Here is an 18,561-nt window from a genome sequence, read left to right on the forward strand (position 1 = left end):
ATCTATTTATTAACTATAAAAAAAGAACTTCTGGAGTGCTAACAATCTAGGTTGAACCTCCAAATAAAGATAAACTATGAGCAAAGTCTTTGAAGCTTTAATCAAGGTAAGAAATGAGAGAAATATTCATGTGATTTTTTTCTCTTATTTCCCAATGACACACATAATGCCGTTGTTGTTGAATAATGTCCCCATGTACCTACCTGCTGTTCAAACTTTGAGTTTATGAGGGGCAGCCAATCAGAAGAAAGTAGACTTAATTTTTCAGATAGAGAAGGAACAGAGGAGTTGAATCTCTGTATATGAGAAGACCTGGATGCAAGAGGCAGCCTTAAAATACTCAGAGTTTATTTTACCAGTGGAGATAAAGCAGAGCTCTATTTATCTCAAATATAAGGTGCAAAAACAATTAGTCATTGGTGACTGTATTTCTTTATTTACCGCAAAGTTTTATGTGACCCGCTGAAGATGTAGATGATCAGTTTTGTTATAATTTACATGTTACATGTTTAGATCTTATATTTTTCATGTTTATTAACAAATGCCGTCCCTGTTAAATAGTTTTTGCTTTCTTTTCTGGCTTCAAATTAGCTAAACTTCATCAGTAAAGTAGCTCTTTTCCATTAGTTAATATACCACATTGATAAATAGCTTTGTGTGACAGCCATTGTTGGGCATGTCATAATCCCAGAAATGAGACTCGGACAACAGGAAGCAGGTGCACAGGTTTTATTTACAATAAGAGATTGTATGATCGGGGAAACTGGGCAGGCAAGAGTCCAAATTAGCTTTGGGAGAAAGGTAGTTAGAATAAATGAGGAAGGACTGTTTTGAAAATTGTGTTCATTTGTCTTACATGTGGTCCAGAGGAAGACAGAGGTGGAGGTACTTGCAAGGGAGCAAGCGGAAAGTGTAGGTGGCTCCTAAATACACAGCCTCTTGCTGGAAAACACCCCGAGTCCCGGGAACTCACCTATCTGAGGGTGGAGCAGGAATTGAAGCCTTCCCTAGCAAGCTAAGAGAGAAAAGGAAACCCCCACCAGCCTGCTCCCAAACCATTACACAGGTAAGTAACCTCAGGTAACAGAAAGATATGAAGGATATGCCGAACTTGCTATAGTACGTGAATTTGGCCTTGATCTTGGTACAATGGAAAAAACAGAACTGCAGATGGATAGATGCCGATGTTTCCACATAGAATAGAACGGGGGCGTCCTTGGATTCATTTATTTTTCAAAGTGTAATTTGACAAAGTCAGAAAAGTCGTTAGTTGAGCTTGATTTTGTCTTTGTTTCCCTGTCTCTTCGTCATAGTGAGGTTTAATCAGCCCCTAGATTATACACTATAGTTATAGAGTATTATTTTGTAGTTATGAAAGTTTTCTGTTTTACAGAATCCACATATTAAAACAACTGTGTGACAGTACAGTAATAAAGTTTTAAAGTCTTTGTCACGGTCTCGCTGGCAGACCGTGGGGATGTGGGGAAAGGAGGACCCAAAACGCAGACTCTGCGATGCAAACAGTGCTCTTTATTTACAGTGGAAAGCTGTAAACACAACAACTCCCCGTTGCTCCCTCGAACCCCATGTGCGTGCTTCCCTCCGACGTCTGTGCTCGTGCTCGTGCTCCCCGCTGTTGTGTTACTGCACACCCTGTGCGTGCTGCCCTTCTGGTCCCTCGTTTCACCTGCAGGACAATACAGAAGCAGCCGTTAAACACTGAACCCGCGCGCACACACACGATCCGCACTTCCTAATGCTACACACTGACTTGGAGTCTTAGCTTAATGATCCTGCGCCGGTGGGAGCTCCAACTCTCTCCTAAGTAGCTCCCCCGACGAGCCCTGATCACCAACAGGTGTGGCATGAACTTCAGGTGTGGCCAGTCCTTCCGCAGGGCCACACCCCTCAGGCCTGCAGGTGGCTGAGCTCCATCCTCCAGCCACACCCGCAGACATACACACCCATACCCTGCCTATACATATGAGTGGGACACAGACTAACACAGCACAGTGCAGAAAAACACACACATCACCAAAATAATAATAACAACAATATCAACGGGAGGTGAGTCAAAACTGCTCACGGACCCCGAGTCCTCCAGAGCTGGGTCCGTGACAGTCTTTGACTTCTAATGGTATAACCTGATTTTTTTAAGACTTTGTGGGAGCTAAACAAAAGCAACAGCAGCAAAAGCATGAACACTTTGAATTATCAGCCTTTGCCTGGGGACAGCTAAAGATTTTTCCCCATCCTTTTGTGATCTCTGATGCTTCTCAGTAGGAATATAAGCTTTAGCGGACAAGTGTTTGGGTAAAAGGGAGGACGTGAAAAGAAGCAGCGCTTGAAGCAATGTTGGCAAATGAATAGATCCAAGTTGAAATAAAGCCTTTATTGGAAATGTTGCATTGATTTTAGAGAACATTGTGCATGTTGGTTGAGTGCAGAAATACAAGTAGCAGCAGGGCTCTCTCCATTTCTGTCAAGCTGTGGGGTAAACCGGCCAGAGTGGCTTTCAGCTTGAATGCCATGGAAGTGCATTTGAGAAATGTTCCATAGGCTTACATAGTAACATTACAAAGCAAATATATAGTGTTCATTTCATATTGTTGTGATAAAATAATAGTTAAGTGATAAAAATAGTTATCAGAGTGCGTGACTAAGGCACTGGAGGTTATGTTGACTAATAAGAAATGCGTTTAAAATGGCTTTATAGGTTTATAGAAGCTGACAATGTCATTTCATCCTGACGTTAAAGCAACATTATCCATGAGGTTTGCTTGCATTGCCTATTGTCCTCTTTCTCCTATTTCCGCCTACACTTTTAGCTTGTATGTGTTGAAGGTCTTACTTCTCTTACTGCGCTTACTTTTTAACCATATGGGGAAACACTCACAATCTGTCTGTGGTGGCAAGTCTGGGAGTGATTCATGCAATTCGAGGCAGTGCAAGTGTAAATTATTCTCCATGTGTCTCAGTCTGTTTACACCTGTCATTCATATTCCGATGTGTTTACATGGTGCCAATTCATTAGTTTATTCAACTTAAAATACTTTGTATTGTAAGGTAAAGACCCTGCAGCCTTACAGAGAAAGAGTCCTGTGGTCGAGCATTCAGTGATGGTGTCAAGGTTAAAAAAACAACAAAAAAAACCCTGAGGCAGAACCAGAATCAGGGCTGCTAGCCATCTGCCACGACTGGTTGGAGGAGAATAGAAAGGCAACAAAATAGCAAATAACAATAAACACTCAGCAGGTTGGTGGTTTCATTAACCTCAGGAACGTGCTGCTCTGTAGCAACAGATATGCAGAGATACAAAAAGAAACAGGACAGAAACAAGGCTGGACAGTTAAGAAGAAGGAAAACAAAGTTAATAGCAGGCATGAGTAGCATACAAATATATGGAGTCCAGCTCAGTGCAGTGTGGTTGGTCCCTGAGCAGTCTGAGTCTATAGCAGCTTAAAATTAGATTCATAAATGTTCAGACAATATAGTTTTTGTTAGTTTTTTTTGTAAATTTCCCGTGTACATCACTACAATAGATTGTTTCCACTCAAGCAATCAGCATGTGATTGAAGTGCAGACTTTCAGTTTGAATTCAGTTGGATTCATGTTTAGCTCAAATGTACTTAGATAAACTAAAACCACTTAAAATTTAAAGGCAGTTTTTAATCTCTTTTTCAGAAGTCTGAAACATATAGACATCACTAAATGCTCAGTTGAGATGTTCTGCTACACCTTGACTGCAGCCAACCTCAGTTTCTGGTTGTTTGTAGCTCTGTCTACATTCAGTTTTGTATTTACTAACTCAAAGGTATCCTCTGCTGAGTTAAGGTCAGACTGTGATATAATGTTTTAGCCTTGAAAAACTATCGGGCTGCTTTCCCACTTTGCTGCATTATGAAACGTTGCCTGATAAGTTTTGCAGCATCGGACTGAATGTCAGCAGACAGTGTAGCCCCGTACACTTCACAGTTCATCCCGTTCTGTCAGTATGTTACATCACCAGTAACCAATCAGCTATTCCATCTCACAGTCACATATGTCGATACCCCAATACTGTTTTTTGAGACTGATATCAAATTTTACACCTTGTTGTAAAACCCTCTCTATTTCCATTCATGAATGAATCTCTTGAGTGTAGGCAATGGCAGTGATGCTCCTACCTATTGTCCAGATCTTGGTTGAAAATATTTTGTGATCATGAACTTTTATTGCTTTCTCTGGTCTTTCGGGCCTTTTGGTGTACATTCCCTCTTTTTAAGAATAGAATGAACCTACATTTTTTCCAAAAAAGGTCTGGAGTTCTTACTCTAAAGATGATGATAGGCTCCAGCGCACCCCACAACCCTGAAAAGGATAAGCAGAAGCGAATGGATGGATGCATGGATGGTCTGGAACTCTTACTGTATTGATGGAGTCTCTCGACCAAGTTCAACACTTGACGTCAACTCCAGATATTTTATTTGTCTCGTCTGTCTTGAAATAGCAAGGGATTAGACCTCACCTGTTCATCTTCATAAAAACAGTTGTTATCCCTAAACACTAAGCACTAAAGTTGTAAGTCTGCACTTTAATCACATCTTGATTGTTTGATTTAAAAATCCGCTGTGGTGGTGTAAAGAAGCACAATTACAAAAACTGAATCAATATTTTATAGACCTAGATTTACTGTAACTGTTCATATAGTGCTCTGCAGCTGACAGTGGTCTCTGGTTGCCTAGGTACACTGTCCTCTACCTGTACTGAATGTATCATTTATAGTTCCTTTAATTCATCTCAAAGAGCCAAGATTACTTTTACTGTGTATCGCTAGCAGTTATTTGCCCCGCAATGCCTGAAAGTCACCAAATTTCCCTGACACTGGTCTCTGATTGGTACATGTGTAGCCTGGCTAAATTAACCAGCCCAGAACACAGATTATCTTTGCGGTTCTTTTAATCTGAATGATAAAGTAAGCGCTCAGAAGAAAATAAAAAGGTTGTAAAAATAAGAAAATAAAATTGTTACAAACAAGTCTTATCCAGCTGTGTGCACTGGTAAACCTTTGCTACTGCAGGTTATTTTCCCAACTTTATCAGCATCTGGAACTCAAAGACGTCTAGCGTCAATTTATGACTGATATAAACCCATCCAGAAACAATACAACTTAGCAGTGCAAAAATAACTTTAGTGGCATCTCCTGCTAAAATACAAAACCAAAATTAAACAGTTAACAACAGTACATTTTCCCTCTTACACACGGAGATACTATAATACAGGTGTGAACTCAAATACATCCAGATCCCTCAGAGATGAACAGCGAAGTCGGTCAACAAATCCTGGTGCCTTAACTGTTCCACACGTCATCCTTAAAACAGACCACGCAGCGAAAACACGGCATTGCGCACCCACATTACACCAATGCAAGCTAGCACTTCCATGAATGTCTCTGTGGATCCCCATCATGCCTTGCACTCTCAGGGGTACCCCAAAAGAAACAGTGCCATCCGGTGGCATGTTCCATAATACTGACCTTTCACCTGGCTACACATAGATGTTGGTCTCTTCCTGTGAGTACACCCTGATCCAGCCCTAACTACAGGCGGGATACGTCTCTTTTTGAAAAAGCCTGACCGTAAAATTACCTGTGTTTTGAACCCCAACCAGGTCCACAGGACATGGGGCCTAATAGTGGAAAGCTCTGTCTCACATTGCTCTCTTGAAAACACAAATAAGTCTGCAGTCTGAGAGTGGAGCGCTCGATTGTCATAATGTGGAGCTAGGAGATCCTAAAGATATGAAGGCACTTGGTCTTGAGGCTTTGTTTTGTGCATTTATCTGGGAACTGAGGAGGAAAATTCCTCTCTTTTGAGTCCATGTTACTTATCTTGCTGCAGCATTTTGGATCAGTTGAAAGCTTTTCTTCAAAATAAAGAATCACAATAATTCATCCTGCAACTAACAGACAAGTGGACTATTTTTATCATATGATTTATCACATTTCACAGGCAAGAAACACCTGAAAGTGGGACTTTGTAAGGCCAAAAAAATCCAAATTCAAAAACATCAAAGATACAAAAGAAACAACGGCGTGTCGTAAGAGAGAGAGGTGTTTTTGATTCCTTGTGCATGAATACTGCAATGTCTGGCTCTTCACAAATTAAAAACAATTTTGCATGTTCAGTACATATCGATCTGTGTCAGATGAGTGTGTTCTAGTCTTAGAATAGACTCATCTTCATATGATACAGTGTCTATTTTGAGTCACATTAGACTATTAGAATAATGCCTAGTGAATCATCACGCGTAGTGATTTAATAAGGGAAAAATAAAATGTACAAAAAAAGCAGACATGTCCTGGACTAATTTAATCCTTCTGCCTTACTGTTATGTCTCAAAATTATGCAAAACAATAAACAAGCCTCTTCTATCTACACCTGTGGATCAGAAGGCCTACGAGGTGTGGGAGGAGGGTGTGAGTCCAGTCGTGACCAAGGACCCAGGTTTGTAAAATAAGTGCATTTTTAGCAGTAAAATTGTACAGCCTTGAGTGTGTAATTTGTGTATTGTTACATCATACTGGGATTGAAAGTTTCCAAAATTAGCCGCTGTGTGGAAGCTTTTAAAACAGCGGTGGACAAATGGGCAAAACATTTCAGAAGAAAGTCAAAGGCTGCTCCTCCCACTGTCTCCAAAGAACTCTTTGCTTACTAATAATTTGCTGAGATGGGGTTGTTGTCCGATAATGTGGCTCACCTGCGCCTTTCAGGCTGTAAAAGCTGGATTTCACCTGGTATCGACTCTCTTCGGTGTTCATGTTTTGTTGATTCATTTTCAGCAAATTATCTTTTATTGAAGGTAACCTCTTCTTGTCAAATACAAGAGAATAGCTCGCCTCTAAAAAATGTTTTACCCTTTATAGTGGCAGTATTCAAGTACTTTCCTCTGGTATAAATCTAAAGTACTTATACTTTACTAGAGTGGTTTATTTTCACAAGACTTTACGCTCACTTTTACAGACAAATATTGTACCTTTCACCACTCCATTTGTCAGACACATTGGTTATTATTTTTACTTACAGACATATAGCAGTAGTATTCAGCAGCTATAGCTGAAATGTTGAACAAACAATAGTAACTGGCTGTAAAAAAACAAAACTGGATGCTTTACTTGTGCTAAAAACCTTAAAGTGACCACATGGTGTTATTTGTAGCAGGAACTGCACATATTGTGCCATTGTGATCTTTTTAGATCAGACAAAAGGCAAAAGCAATTTAAATAGCTTGTTGTATGTATTTATCATTTATTGGGGCTGAGAAAATATACTTTAATGGCAAAAAACTATTTTGTGATGGGTTAGAACCAATAATTATAATCATTAATTCGATTAACCAGCTGTTTGGTTGGGTTGGACGCTCCATGCTGTGTCACAGAGAGCCCAAATTACCACCATTACATTTGCTGTTAAACCAAAAGTCACAATGAGACTGGAACTCTCAAACAGACAAAACACACTCATTACAACCAAAAGCATTTCTGAATGTCCAACACCTTGAATCCAATGGACTGCAGCAGCAGAACCTGGTCTTACCCTGCTCGTTCGTTATGCCTTATAAAAGTCTGCATTTAAAGGCAAGTGTTGTAGGAAGAGGAAGCATTCATCAGTCTTTCACACGTGATAGCTGATTGTTCTGTACAGGCCTCTCTGAGGCATATATGTATTGAAAGGGCAGAAAGGAGCAATACCAACCAACAAAATAATTTCTATTGGTTTGTTTAGCTTCCTCGGATGGACATCACAATCACATGTGGTCCTGACTGAATTATCTAAGTGATGCTTGCTAAAAAACGTCATTATTACTTTACTATTTTCAGCAATCCTGCGTATGACAATATTTTGCAAAAGTTAAAGCTCAAAATGACCGCTACAATAAATCGAGTACCATTGAATTGACATTTTTATTGTATTATTTCATTACACTATTTAAAGCAATTACCGCTTTGTACCGATAATTAGCTCATAATTACCAGATATGAAAAAGCATAATTGCAGAAATGTAAGAGCTATTCTGCCTCCCACAAACCAATTAATGCACGAATCCCAATCTTTTTTTTTTTTGTCCTTAAATATTACCCAACTGCATCACCAGTGATATTCATGACTCGGTGTCATCTCATGAGACAGCAGCTTGTACTACAGCATCTTGATGAAGGCTGGATATTGATTAGACATATCAAAGCAGTCACAGGCAACAGCTTTTCAGCCTGTTTATTACGAGGACTGACGTAGATCAATATAACAGGACATTTTGTAAGCAAGTTTAGAAAGTTTGTTATTTACCAAGTAGGTTCTCAAGTGCATGTAGAGCTAGGGGTGATCTATAATTTCCTGCTTAATACCACAAAGATATAATAAATACTGAAATGTGTTCTTGGAAAAAGAGAGGGAGAAGAAAATGAGTTAAAAAAAAGAGGACATGCCACTTGAATGAAAGTCTGTACATTTAACTCTAAAGTCTTTGTTTATCTCCTAACACTTGTCCACCGGAAGTGGGTTCATGAACTATATCAACAGTGATCAAGGCTGATAAAGTATAGTTACGTAAAAATAGTTTCATATAACTCTATGCAGAAACTCAGGTGTGTTAATACAGTGCCACAATATTCACAAGAATGGATGTCTTAGCAAATATATCCCAAGATCACAGTGTGCAATGCTCAAAGAAAGGGCAAGAGGAGCTACATGTCTTCGCTACTGTTAAATGTTAGCATCCATAACAGTACAGTTAGAAAAAGTCTGGACATTTCATGATTGCAGAGTCCTGTGAAAACGTTCTTTTTCTCAAGCCTCTGTGTTCTGTGTATTATTTAGATTAAATATATATTTTATTTTTACATGTGTAAAATGAAAGCTTGCCAAATTGCAAAGGACCTGAACTGAATATTTTTGCCCAAATGTGCTATGCAATGAAACATCTGAGGGACTGAAGCTGCTGCATTTTCCTAACGTCCAATTTTTCTGAGTGAACATCCTCTGAACGAACAGCTGTCTAAATAAACTGAGAAAATCTGAAACTACAATATTTGTTCCCCATGATTGTGTGAACAGGGAGATAAATAAAAGGCTTTTGTGGTATTTTAACAGATGAAGAAAACCTTATTGATGTATCTATTAGTAATTGTTAAGGGAACAGAAAACTTGTGCAAAACAGTAGTAGTTAAGTACAGTTGCAGCTAGAATAATGTTGAATGCTGCTTAATTTCGTTTGATAAATTGGGAAATTTTACTTTTTATATTCAAACTTAAAAGCATGGATTTAATTACCATTCATTTCCTGCAAAATTCAACATAAGGGCTCTTAAGAAAGCTCTACGTATCACAATTTGTTCTTTGTGAGATTATATGCTGTTGACTTTAACATAAATAATATTACAAAAGACTGAAATTCAATCGTAAAAATGTACTTTTCCCTGAACAATACTCTGTCCAGGTGGTGTACTGAAGGGATTTTTTTTCTTAGCACATTAAGTTCAGTTGTTTATGGAGTTGTTGCAAAACTTATTTAGCTTTGAATGAGCAGACCTTGAGAGATGACAAATGTGCTAACAGTATCGACTTTATGAGAAAAAAAGAAACTTTGTTTTCCCATGTAGAGGCGAATATTTCAGAATGTATGGAAAGGAATGAAATATATATTTAGCTTATTACTCATACATGCACTGAGATGCACACTGTTTGCTCCAGCAAAGTAATTACTGCAAAGTGGTTCATTATTATGATACCTTATTCAGAATGATAGTGACTAACTTGCACAGCGAAGCATTTAGAAAATAAATGTGACTCTTGTTAGACACAGGTGACAACAAACAAATTTCTTACACACACATCCGGTCAGTCACACATCAGGAAGATGGCCACAAGCAACCACATGCTCAGTAACTACCTCAGGCAGCAGAAACTCAAGAAGGTATGTCCATCGAGGCTGGGGTCTATCTCACCAGACAACACCCTCGGTGCAGGCTGTGTAAAGATACCCCTGAGACAATCCAGCACATAACAGCAGGGTGAAAGATGGAAGCAGGCAGGGCATACATGGTGGTCGAGAATGACCGAGCTAAGATCCTTTGGGACTTCCAGATACAGACAGACAAACTGGTGATGGCTAACAAACCAGGCATAGTAGAGAAGATGGCCGTGGGATAGATGTAGCTATACTGTATGAAGCAACATCAGGAAGAAAGAACATAAGAAGCTGGAGAAGGGCTCAGAGAAGAGCTTGAAAAGAATATGTCGAGGGTGAAGGTTACAGTGAACACTCGGTGCGGTGAAGCCCAAGCTAGGGGAGTGACTCCAGCAGATCCCAGGAACAATATCTGAGATTGCTGTCCAGAAGAGTGCAGTCCTAGGAACAGTAAAGATACTGCACAGCTTGAAGGATAAACTGCTCGCTGGGGTGAGAGGGGATAAAGGTACAAGGGCGTAGATTTGGTTTTGGCATTGGTGGGGACGGATCATTCAACCACTGAACCCTGCCCTGTTTCTTTTTTTTTTTCTTTTTGTCTTTGCTTCTTGATAAAAAGAGGAGAAATATACTTGCCTACATATGCTATTCTACATGCTTTTAAACCATTTAAAATTACATTTCATAGTTTTATGTGTGAATTATATAATGTTAAATTGCTATTAAATAAATGACTGACTAAGTATTTTAGACTTTAGTTTACTTCAGCCATAATCCATATAAATCAGGTATCATACAAAAATAAAAATAGTTTCAAATACAGTCATGACAATAAAAGAATATGACTTTAAGGACTTAACAACATTACTTCAGTTGTATCGTCTTGATGCATGCTCAATCATCCAGGTAATTAATTTTCCAAAAGTTGATTCTGTTCATCTGGACGTAGCGTTTTGTGGGAGAAACGTTTCGTCACTCATCCAAGTGACTTCTTCAGTCTCAGCTGACTGCAGGTTTCCCCGATCTTATAAACAGTACATTTGCATAGTGACTTAACTTCAGTTTTAGTACACCAACATCTCTTACACATTAGCACTAAGGGAACACTGAATGACCTGGTGGTTTTTGTCCCTAAAACTACTCATCTAAGATTACCACAAAGTAAAAGATCTCTCAGCAAAATTATGCAACAGTTTAGACACACTGTTGCCCCTATCAAAGCAGAGAGCTGGGATTTTTTATTCTAAACATGAACTACTGTTACAGCAACAGACATGGACTACTGGTGTCCCACACAACAACTCAATGTCCACTATGTGAAGGAGCCAAACACATGCCTTATCGATATCGAAAGCGAGTTTTGAGACAAGAGATTTGTGACATTTAGTGTGTTTGGTGTGTAGTTAGTGTGTTGTGTTGTCTTGAGTAGTGTGGTCATTTGTGTCAAAACAATAAGGGCACTACTGAATGTCACAGTTACTTCTTCCTTCCACTTAGCGTACAGTCTCAGGGTGCTGGACTTGGGGTGAAACTGTCCAAGAATGGTAAGGAGCTTTCTTGTCTGGATGTCACTGGCTTCTGTCTCCTCCTTTGGCCAGCTTAGGCCCTCTAAGGCTCTGGATGTTGTGGGGCTGTACTAGTTAATGCACCCCTGCAAACACATGGAAATGTGTGTTGTGTGTGTGTGTTTGTTAATTAAAGTACATTGAGTTAAGATAGTGGAGGACCAGAGAATGTGTTCCATCTCCAAGGTATGTCCCACGGTACTGTGGAGAGTTCATCTATCTGTCAAACCTTGGAGGAACAGCTCTTTGGCCTGGCAGAGGAACTCTGAACTATAGATTTTATCTTCTCAAAGATATTTAAGGCTGTGTGGGAGTTTGGCAAACCAGTCTACATTTGTTTTTTGTAGCTGGAGAAGACATGATCAGGAGTTCAGGATCCAGGAGTATGGAGCCACTCTAGCCAGTTCTTGTGAGCTATTCAGTGACCGTATAACCACATGTGCAGTTTGGTTCATGCGGCCAGCAATAAGTAAGACTCAGCCTTTTTTTTTTTTCAAACATTTTTATTTTATTTATTTTTTTAAACTTCTTTTATGTTTTGATTTTACTTTAGGTTTGCTCTTTAGTTGTGTGTTGTTGATGCTGGATGTCGGTTCTCGTTGGCTCTTGGACTTTGTGTTTTTGGTCTGTGAATGTCAGGATCTGACGGCGCGCTGACCAGTCGACCTGCCAGTGTGTATATTTGTGTGCGTGTGTATGTGTGTCTCTCCTGTCGCCCTGTCTTCCCCTCCGGCTCCGCTGTCATGTGTTAGGAGGTAACCTAGCAACAGGCTACCTCCGACCCGGAAGTGCTGTCGCCCGGAGCTTGTCGCCCACCTGCAATCAATCCACCAGCTGCTGCCAATCAACTACCATCTTCAGCAGGGCTACTTAATGGTGTGGCTGAGCGACAAACAGCGCTGGAGTGTTGCACTAAGCCTGGTAGTGTTTTCGAGCTGCTAGCGTTATTGACGTACTGTCTGATCTACGTACTCATTTTGCGGTCGTGTGTGTGTTTACCCAGGGATTGACGTAGGAATCACGGACACAAAGGAAGCACTTGGAGGAGAGACGGGCACTCACTACCACGCACGGGCTTACACAGAAGGACGCACTATCACCATTGTTGCACATTTGAACTGTTGTCACCTTGCTGCACTGTAAATAAATGCACTGTCTTTATTTCTGAGCTCCGCGCCTGAGTCCACTCTTTAACAACCGTGACAGTGAAAAGTGCGAGATAAATAAAGATTGCATGCTTTCCACCTAAAGTTGATAAGATAAGATAACTCTTTATTGTCATTGCACAGTCATACATAGTAAAATAGTACAATGAAATTGGAAAACTGTCCTACGTCTGCACTACATGTAACACAACACGATACATCACAACGCAACACAAACAACACAACACAGTATAATAACTTAGTAATAAAAAAGAAGAAGAAGTGTATTTGTATTGCACACTGTTATTATTGCACATTAGTTATTATTGCACCTTGTTATAAATATAAATATTATTATTATTATTATTACTGTTTTTACCGTTGTTAACCCCCCCAAAAGAAGTCCAGGTAGGTAGCCAGTCAGGTCAGCTATTTACATTGATCAGGGCTATTGCCCTGTTGTAAAAGCTGTCCTTGAGTCTGTTTGTCCGGGACCTCAGCAGCCTGAACCTCCTGCCAGATGGCAGCAGCTTAAACACCCGGTGTCCTGGGTGTGTGCAGTCCCGTAGGATGCTGCGTGCCCTCTTGAGACAGCAAGTGCTGTACAGGTCCTTCAGGGAGGGAAGAGGATGTCCAATGATTTTTTGGGCCATATTGATGACCCTCTGGAGTGCCTTTCTCTGTGCTGTGGTGCAGCTGGAGAACCACACACCGATGCAATATGTCAGCACACTTTCAATGGAGCAGCAGTAGAAGATGGTCAGCAGCTCCTTCTTCGGGTCCATTTTTCTGAGGATTCTCAGAAAGTGGAGACGCTGTTGGGCCTTCTTTAAGACCACAGAGGTGTTAGAGCTCCATTGGAGGTCTGTGTCTATGTGCACACCCAGAAACTTGAAACTGGAGACCCTTTCCACACACTCCCCATTGATGCTGACAGGCTGCAGCTCAGACTTCCTCCTTCTGAAATCAACTACCAGTTCTTTTGTCTTGTTGGTATTGAGGTCCAGGTTGTTATCGACACACCAATCTGACAGCCTCTGAACTTCAGCTCTGTAGGCCGTCTCATCTCCCCCAGAGATGAGCCCCACCACGGTGGTATCATCTGCAAACTTGATGACTGCGTTGTCTGGGTGGGAACTAACACAGTCATGTGTGTACAGAGTGTACAGTAGGGGACTCAGTACACAGCCTTGTGGAGAGCCGGTGTTAAGGCTGAGGGCTGAGGAAAGATGAGGCACCACTCTAACTCTCTGTACACGGTCTGAGAGGAAGTCTCTGATCCAGCGGCAGGTGGTAGAAGGAAGTCCAATCTCCAGCAGTTTAACGATTAGTCTGTCCGGGAGTATCATATTGAAAGCAGAGCTAAAGTCAACAAAGAGCAGCCTGGCGTAACGGCCCTGCACTTCCAGGTGAGAGATGGTAAATGGTAAATGGCCTGTATTTATATAGCGCTTTACTAGTCCCTAAGGACCCCAAAGCGCTTTACATATCCAGTCATCCACCCATTCACACACACATTCACACACTGGTGATGGCAAGCTACATTGTAACCACAGCCACCCTGGGGCGCACTGACAGAGGCGATGATGGCGAGAGATGGTGGTGTGGAGCGTTGTAGAATAGAATAGAATAGCCTTTATTGTCATTGTACAGAGTACAACGAAATTGGAGTGCCACTCCCTTGGTGCAAGTTTCAATAATAAATATAAATATAAAATATAAAAAGTACAAAAAAAACAATCGTAAGTACTCAAACAATAGTATGTACAATATATACAGGATAGCAGCATTAATATAATGACAGTATGAATAGCAGCATAATATAATGACAGTGACGGTATGGAATAGGTTCAATTGTTTTTGTGCTTATTTACTACGGTGATAGCTCTGGGAAAGAAGCTATCCCTGAATCTGTTTGTCCTGGTTTTATGTGACCTGTACCGTCGGCCTGATGGTAATAGTTCAAACAGTTGGTTGCTGGGGTGAGAGTGGTCCTTGATGATATTGCCAGCTCTGCTGAGGTACCGAGAGTTTGCAGTGACCTCCAGGCTGGGCAGAGAGCAGCCAGTGATCTTCTGGGCTGTGTTGATGACCCTCTGCAGTACTTTCCTGTCTGCAGCTGAGCACCCTGCATACCATGTTGTTATGCCGTACGTTAGGATGCTCTCTATGGTGGCTCTGTAAAATGTCACCAGCAGCCTCTCCTCCAGGTTGTTCCTCCTGAGCACTCTCAGAAAGTGGAGACGCTGCTGGGCCTTTTTAACCACCGCTGTAGTATTTGCCGTCCAGGAGAGGTCATCAGATATCTGCACGCCCAGAAACCTCATGGAGTGTACCCTCTCCACACAGCTCCCGTGAATGTAAAGTGGGGCCGGGTCTACTCTGCCCTTCCTGAAGTCCAAGATAAGTTCTTTAGTTTTCGTGGTGTTCAGTTGGAGGTTGTTAACTGAACACCACTCAGTCAGTCTGTTGACCTCATCTCTGTAGTCCGACTCATCCCCCCTTGAGATGAGTCCAACCACTGTGGTGTCATCCGCGAACTTTATGATGGTGTTTGAGAGATGGGTAGGGGAGCAGTCGGATGTGTAGAGCGTAAACAGGAGGGGACTCAAAACACATCCTTGTGGAGACCCGGTGCTGAGTGTGATGGTGCTGGACCGGTGGGGGCCGAGTCTGACAGACTGTGGTCTATTTGTCAGGAAGTCCTTGATCCAGAGGCAGATGGGGGTGGAGAGTCCCAGGTGAGACAGTTTCTGGACCAGGATCTCCGGGATGATATGATTGAATGCTGAGCTGAAGTCCAGAAAGAGCATTCTCACATAGCTTCCTCGGTGCTCCAGGTGACTCAGCGCAGTGTGGAGCGCTATGGTGATAGCGTCCTCGGTGGAACGATTTGTCCTGTAGGCAAATTGGTGGGGGTCCAGAGTGGGAGGCAGACCGGCCCTGATGTGCTGACAGACCAGTCTCTCAAAGCACTTCATCACTACAGGCGTAAGTGCAACAGGCCTGTAGTCATTTGGGCTGGCCACAGCTGTCTTCTTGGCGATGGGGATGATGGTGGAGGTTTTGAGGCAGGGCGGGACGGTGTTTGATGACAAGGAAAGGTTGAAGATTTTAGTGAAGACTCCGGTCAGTTCGTCAGCACATGCTCTGAGAACCTTTCCATGTATTCCATCAGGACCTGCGATTCACTGACCTTAGAACACACCTCACTTGGTGCTCCCTAAGTGTTAGTGTGCCAGTGCTGGGGGCGGGTGGAAGTGGTGTGGCAGCTGAGGGCTTGGTCGTCTCAAAGCGGGCGAAGAAACGGTTTAGATCCTCAGCCAGTGAGGCATCAGTCCTAGATGTTGCCTGGTTATTGCTTCTGTAGTTGGTAATGTGATTGATCCCCTGCCACATTTTTCTGGGGTCGTTGTCAGCAAAGTGATCTTCAATCCTCCTCCTATAGGCAGCCTTAGCTTTCCTGATGCCTCTACTCAGCAATGGCATCTTCAGTTGATCTGTTAGCTCTGTATGCGAACTGAAGCGGGTCGAGGTTGGGTGGCAAGCAGAACATGATGTGACGTCGGACCAGTTTCTCGAAGCACTTCATTATAACAGGTGTTAGAGCAACTGGTCGGTAATCGTTGAGGCTGCTAATGTTAGTACGCTTTGGCAGTGGGACAATTGTGGCTGACTTTAGGCACGGCGGGATGCAGGACTGGGACAGTGAAGTGTTGAAGATCTTAGTGAAGACCCCAGCCAGCTGGTCTGCACACTCTTTAAGGACCCTTGCAGTTACCCCATCTGGTCCGGCGGCCTTCCTGGGGTTCACCGCCCTCAGTGTGCGCCTCACTTCATATTCCTGCACTATGAGGCTTGGGCTGGTGCTGCTGTCCGATGTTTTTTTTAAACACCATTAATTCATGGTGTTTAATGTTTTCATTATTATATGAAAACCGATACTGTTGAATTAGATTTCACTGAAATGTTTTAACATCCCCTGAGATTCGAAAACACTGTGAAAGTCTTCTCATGTGTTGCATTGGGTCTGATTCATTTTAAAATCTACATTCATGCGTCAGCCCAAACTTTGCTCCTCCCACTTTATCAGCAAGCGGATAGGACAGAAGGCAGCCAGGAGGGTAAGGGGTTGGTGTGTATGTGTGTGTGTGTTCAATATAATAGGAGCGAGTGAGACCACAGTAGCTTGCAAAGTGAAGATCTGCCTGCAGTTGTGCAGCGAGCTGCTGCACTCTGCCTCTCATGTTCCCGCTCACTGTTGATTAGTCTCACACACGTTTGCTTTTGTAGCTGCTTTCTGCTTCACTTATCTGCCTTACATCTTCTTACTTTAACTTCTCACTACACTGTTTCCCTCCAGAGTGGAGAGATGAGAGGAGAGCTGTGGGACTGTGTTTTGTTGAGAACAATAACTGCAGCAAATCTTTGAAGAAAATTGTCTCTTGGAACGCCAGAAGGGTGGAAAAGGGAAGAAGGAGCACTGGCTAAGAGTTTTTTTTACTCTTTTTTTTCTTCTTTTCGGGGGCGCAGACGTTGTCCTCCAGATAATGAGGATGATCCAAAGCCACACACACTGAGACTTTAAAACGGACAACATAGCTGGACACTTAACAACGGAGAAATAACCCAAGGAGAAGGGAATTTAAAAGAAGCCATTATGAATGCCACAGAATACCATGGACTGATCCAAGGCTACCACAACAGAAGCCAAACCTCAGGCAATTTGCCATTTAACAAAGACTTATCAGGAGAGGAAAAAGACTCATCTTCTGGATGTTATGAGCAGCTGCTTATTTCCACTGAGGTTTTCCTGACTCTGGGCATCATCAGTTTGCTGGAGAACATCCTGGTTGTTGCTGCTATAATCAAAAACAAGAACCTTCATTCACCTATGTACTTTTTCATCTGTAGCCTTGCAGTTGCTGACATGCTCGTCAGTGTCTCTAATGCCTCAGAGACTATTGTTATAGCACTCATCAATGGAGGCAGCCTGACCATTCCTGTCACACTGATTAAAAGCATGGACAATGTGTTTGACTCTATGATCTGTAGCTCTCTGTTGGCATCCATCTGCAGTTTGCTAGCAATCGCCATCGACCGCTATATCACCATCTTCTATGCCCTGCGATACCACAACATTGTCACCCTGCGTCGTGCAATGCTGGTCATCAGCAGCATCTGGACGTGCTGCACCATTTCCGGCATCTTGTTCATCATCTATTCGGAAAGCACCACTGTACTCATCTGCCTCATCACCATGTTCTTCACCATGCTGGTGCTCATGGCATCACTCTATGTCCACATGTTCCTGTTGGCTCGCCTGCACATGAAGCGGATCGCAGCCCTACCGGGCAACGCTCCCATCCAGCAGCGTGCCAACATGAAGGGGGCCATCACCCTCACCATTCTCCTTGGGGTATTTGTGGTATGCTGGGCGCCCTTTTTCCTCCACCTCATCCTTATGATCAGCTGCCCCAGGAACCCCTACTGCACCTGCTTCATGTCCCATTTCAACATGTACCTCATCCTCATCATGTGCAACTCTGTCATTGACCCCATCATCTATGCTTTTCGCAGCCAAGAGATGAGAAAAACCTTCAAAGAGATTTTCTGCTGCTCGCATGCTCTGCTGTATGTGTGAGCTGCCTGTAAAGGGTCCGCTGTGAACCCACAGCCTGCAATTTAAATCGAAACCTGGCCAACATGGACTCTGAGAGTATGATATCTCACATGTTGCCGGTAAATGATTTATTTGGGCACCCATCTTTGGTTTCAGGTTGCTGAAGAGGTAGGTTTACAAACATCTTGTAATATAGCACATTGCTCTTCAGACAAGTGCTAATTTGTTTTGTAGTGAATGCCATTCATAAGTGCAATTTCAAGTTTGAAGTGACCAGCAATTG

At 42.2% G+C, this 18,561-nt stretch overlaps 1 protein-coding gene across 1 annotated transcript; it reads left to right on the forward strand.

Annotated features, from left to right (window-relative positions):
* The first annotated feature begins 17,315 nt into the window (after positions 1–17,315).
* mc4r (melanocortin 4 receptor) lies at positions 17,316–18,299 on the forward strand. Its single transcript, XM_085362024.1, has one exon. The coding sequence runs from the start codon at positions 17,316–17,318 to the stop codon at positions 18,297–18,299; it is 984 nt and encodes a 327-aa protein (XP_085218150.1).
* Positions 18,300–18,561: the final 262 nt, after the last annotated feature.

This window comes from Diplotaxodon limnothrissa, linkage group LG9 (genome assembly GCF_057381915.1).
Source record: "Diplotaxodon limnothrissa isolate DT_005_m linkage group LG9, D_limnothrissa_male_GT1.1, whole genome shotgun sequence".
Lineage (NCBI taxonomy): Eukaryota > Metazoa > Chordata > Actinopteri > Cichliformes > Cichlidae > Diplotaxodon > Diplotaxodon limnothrissa.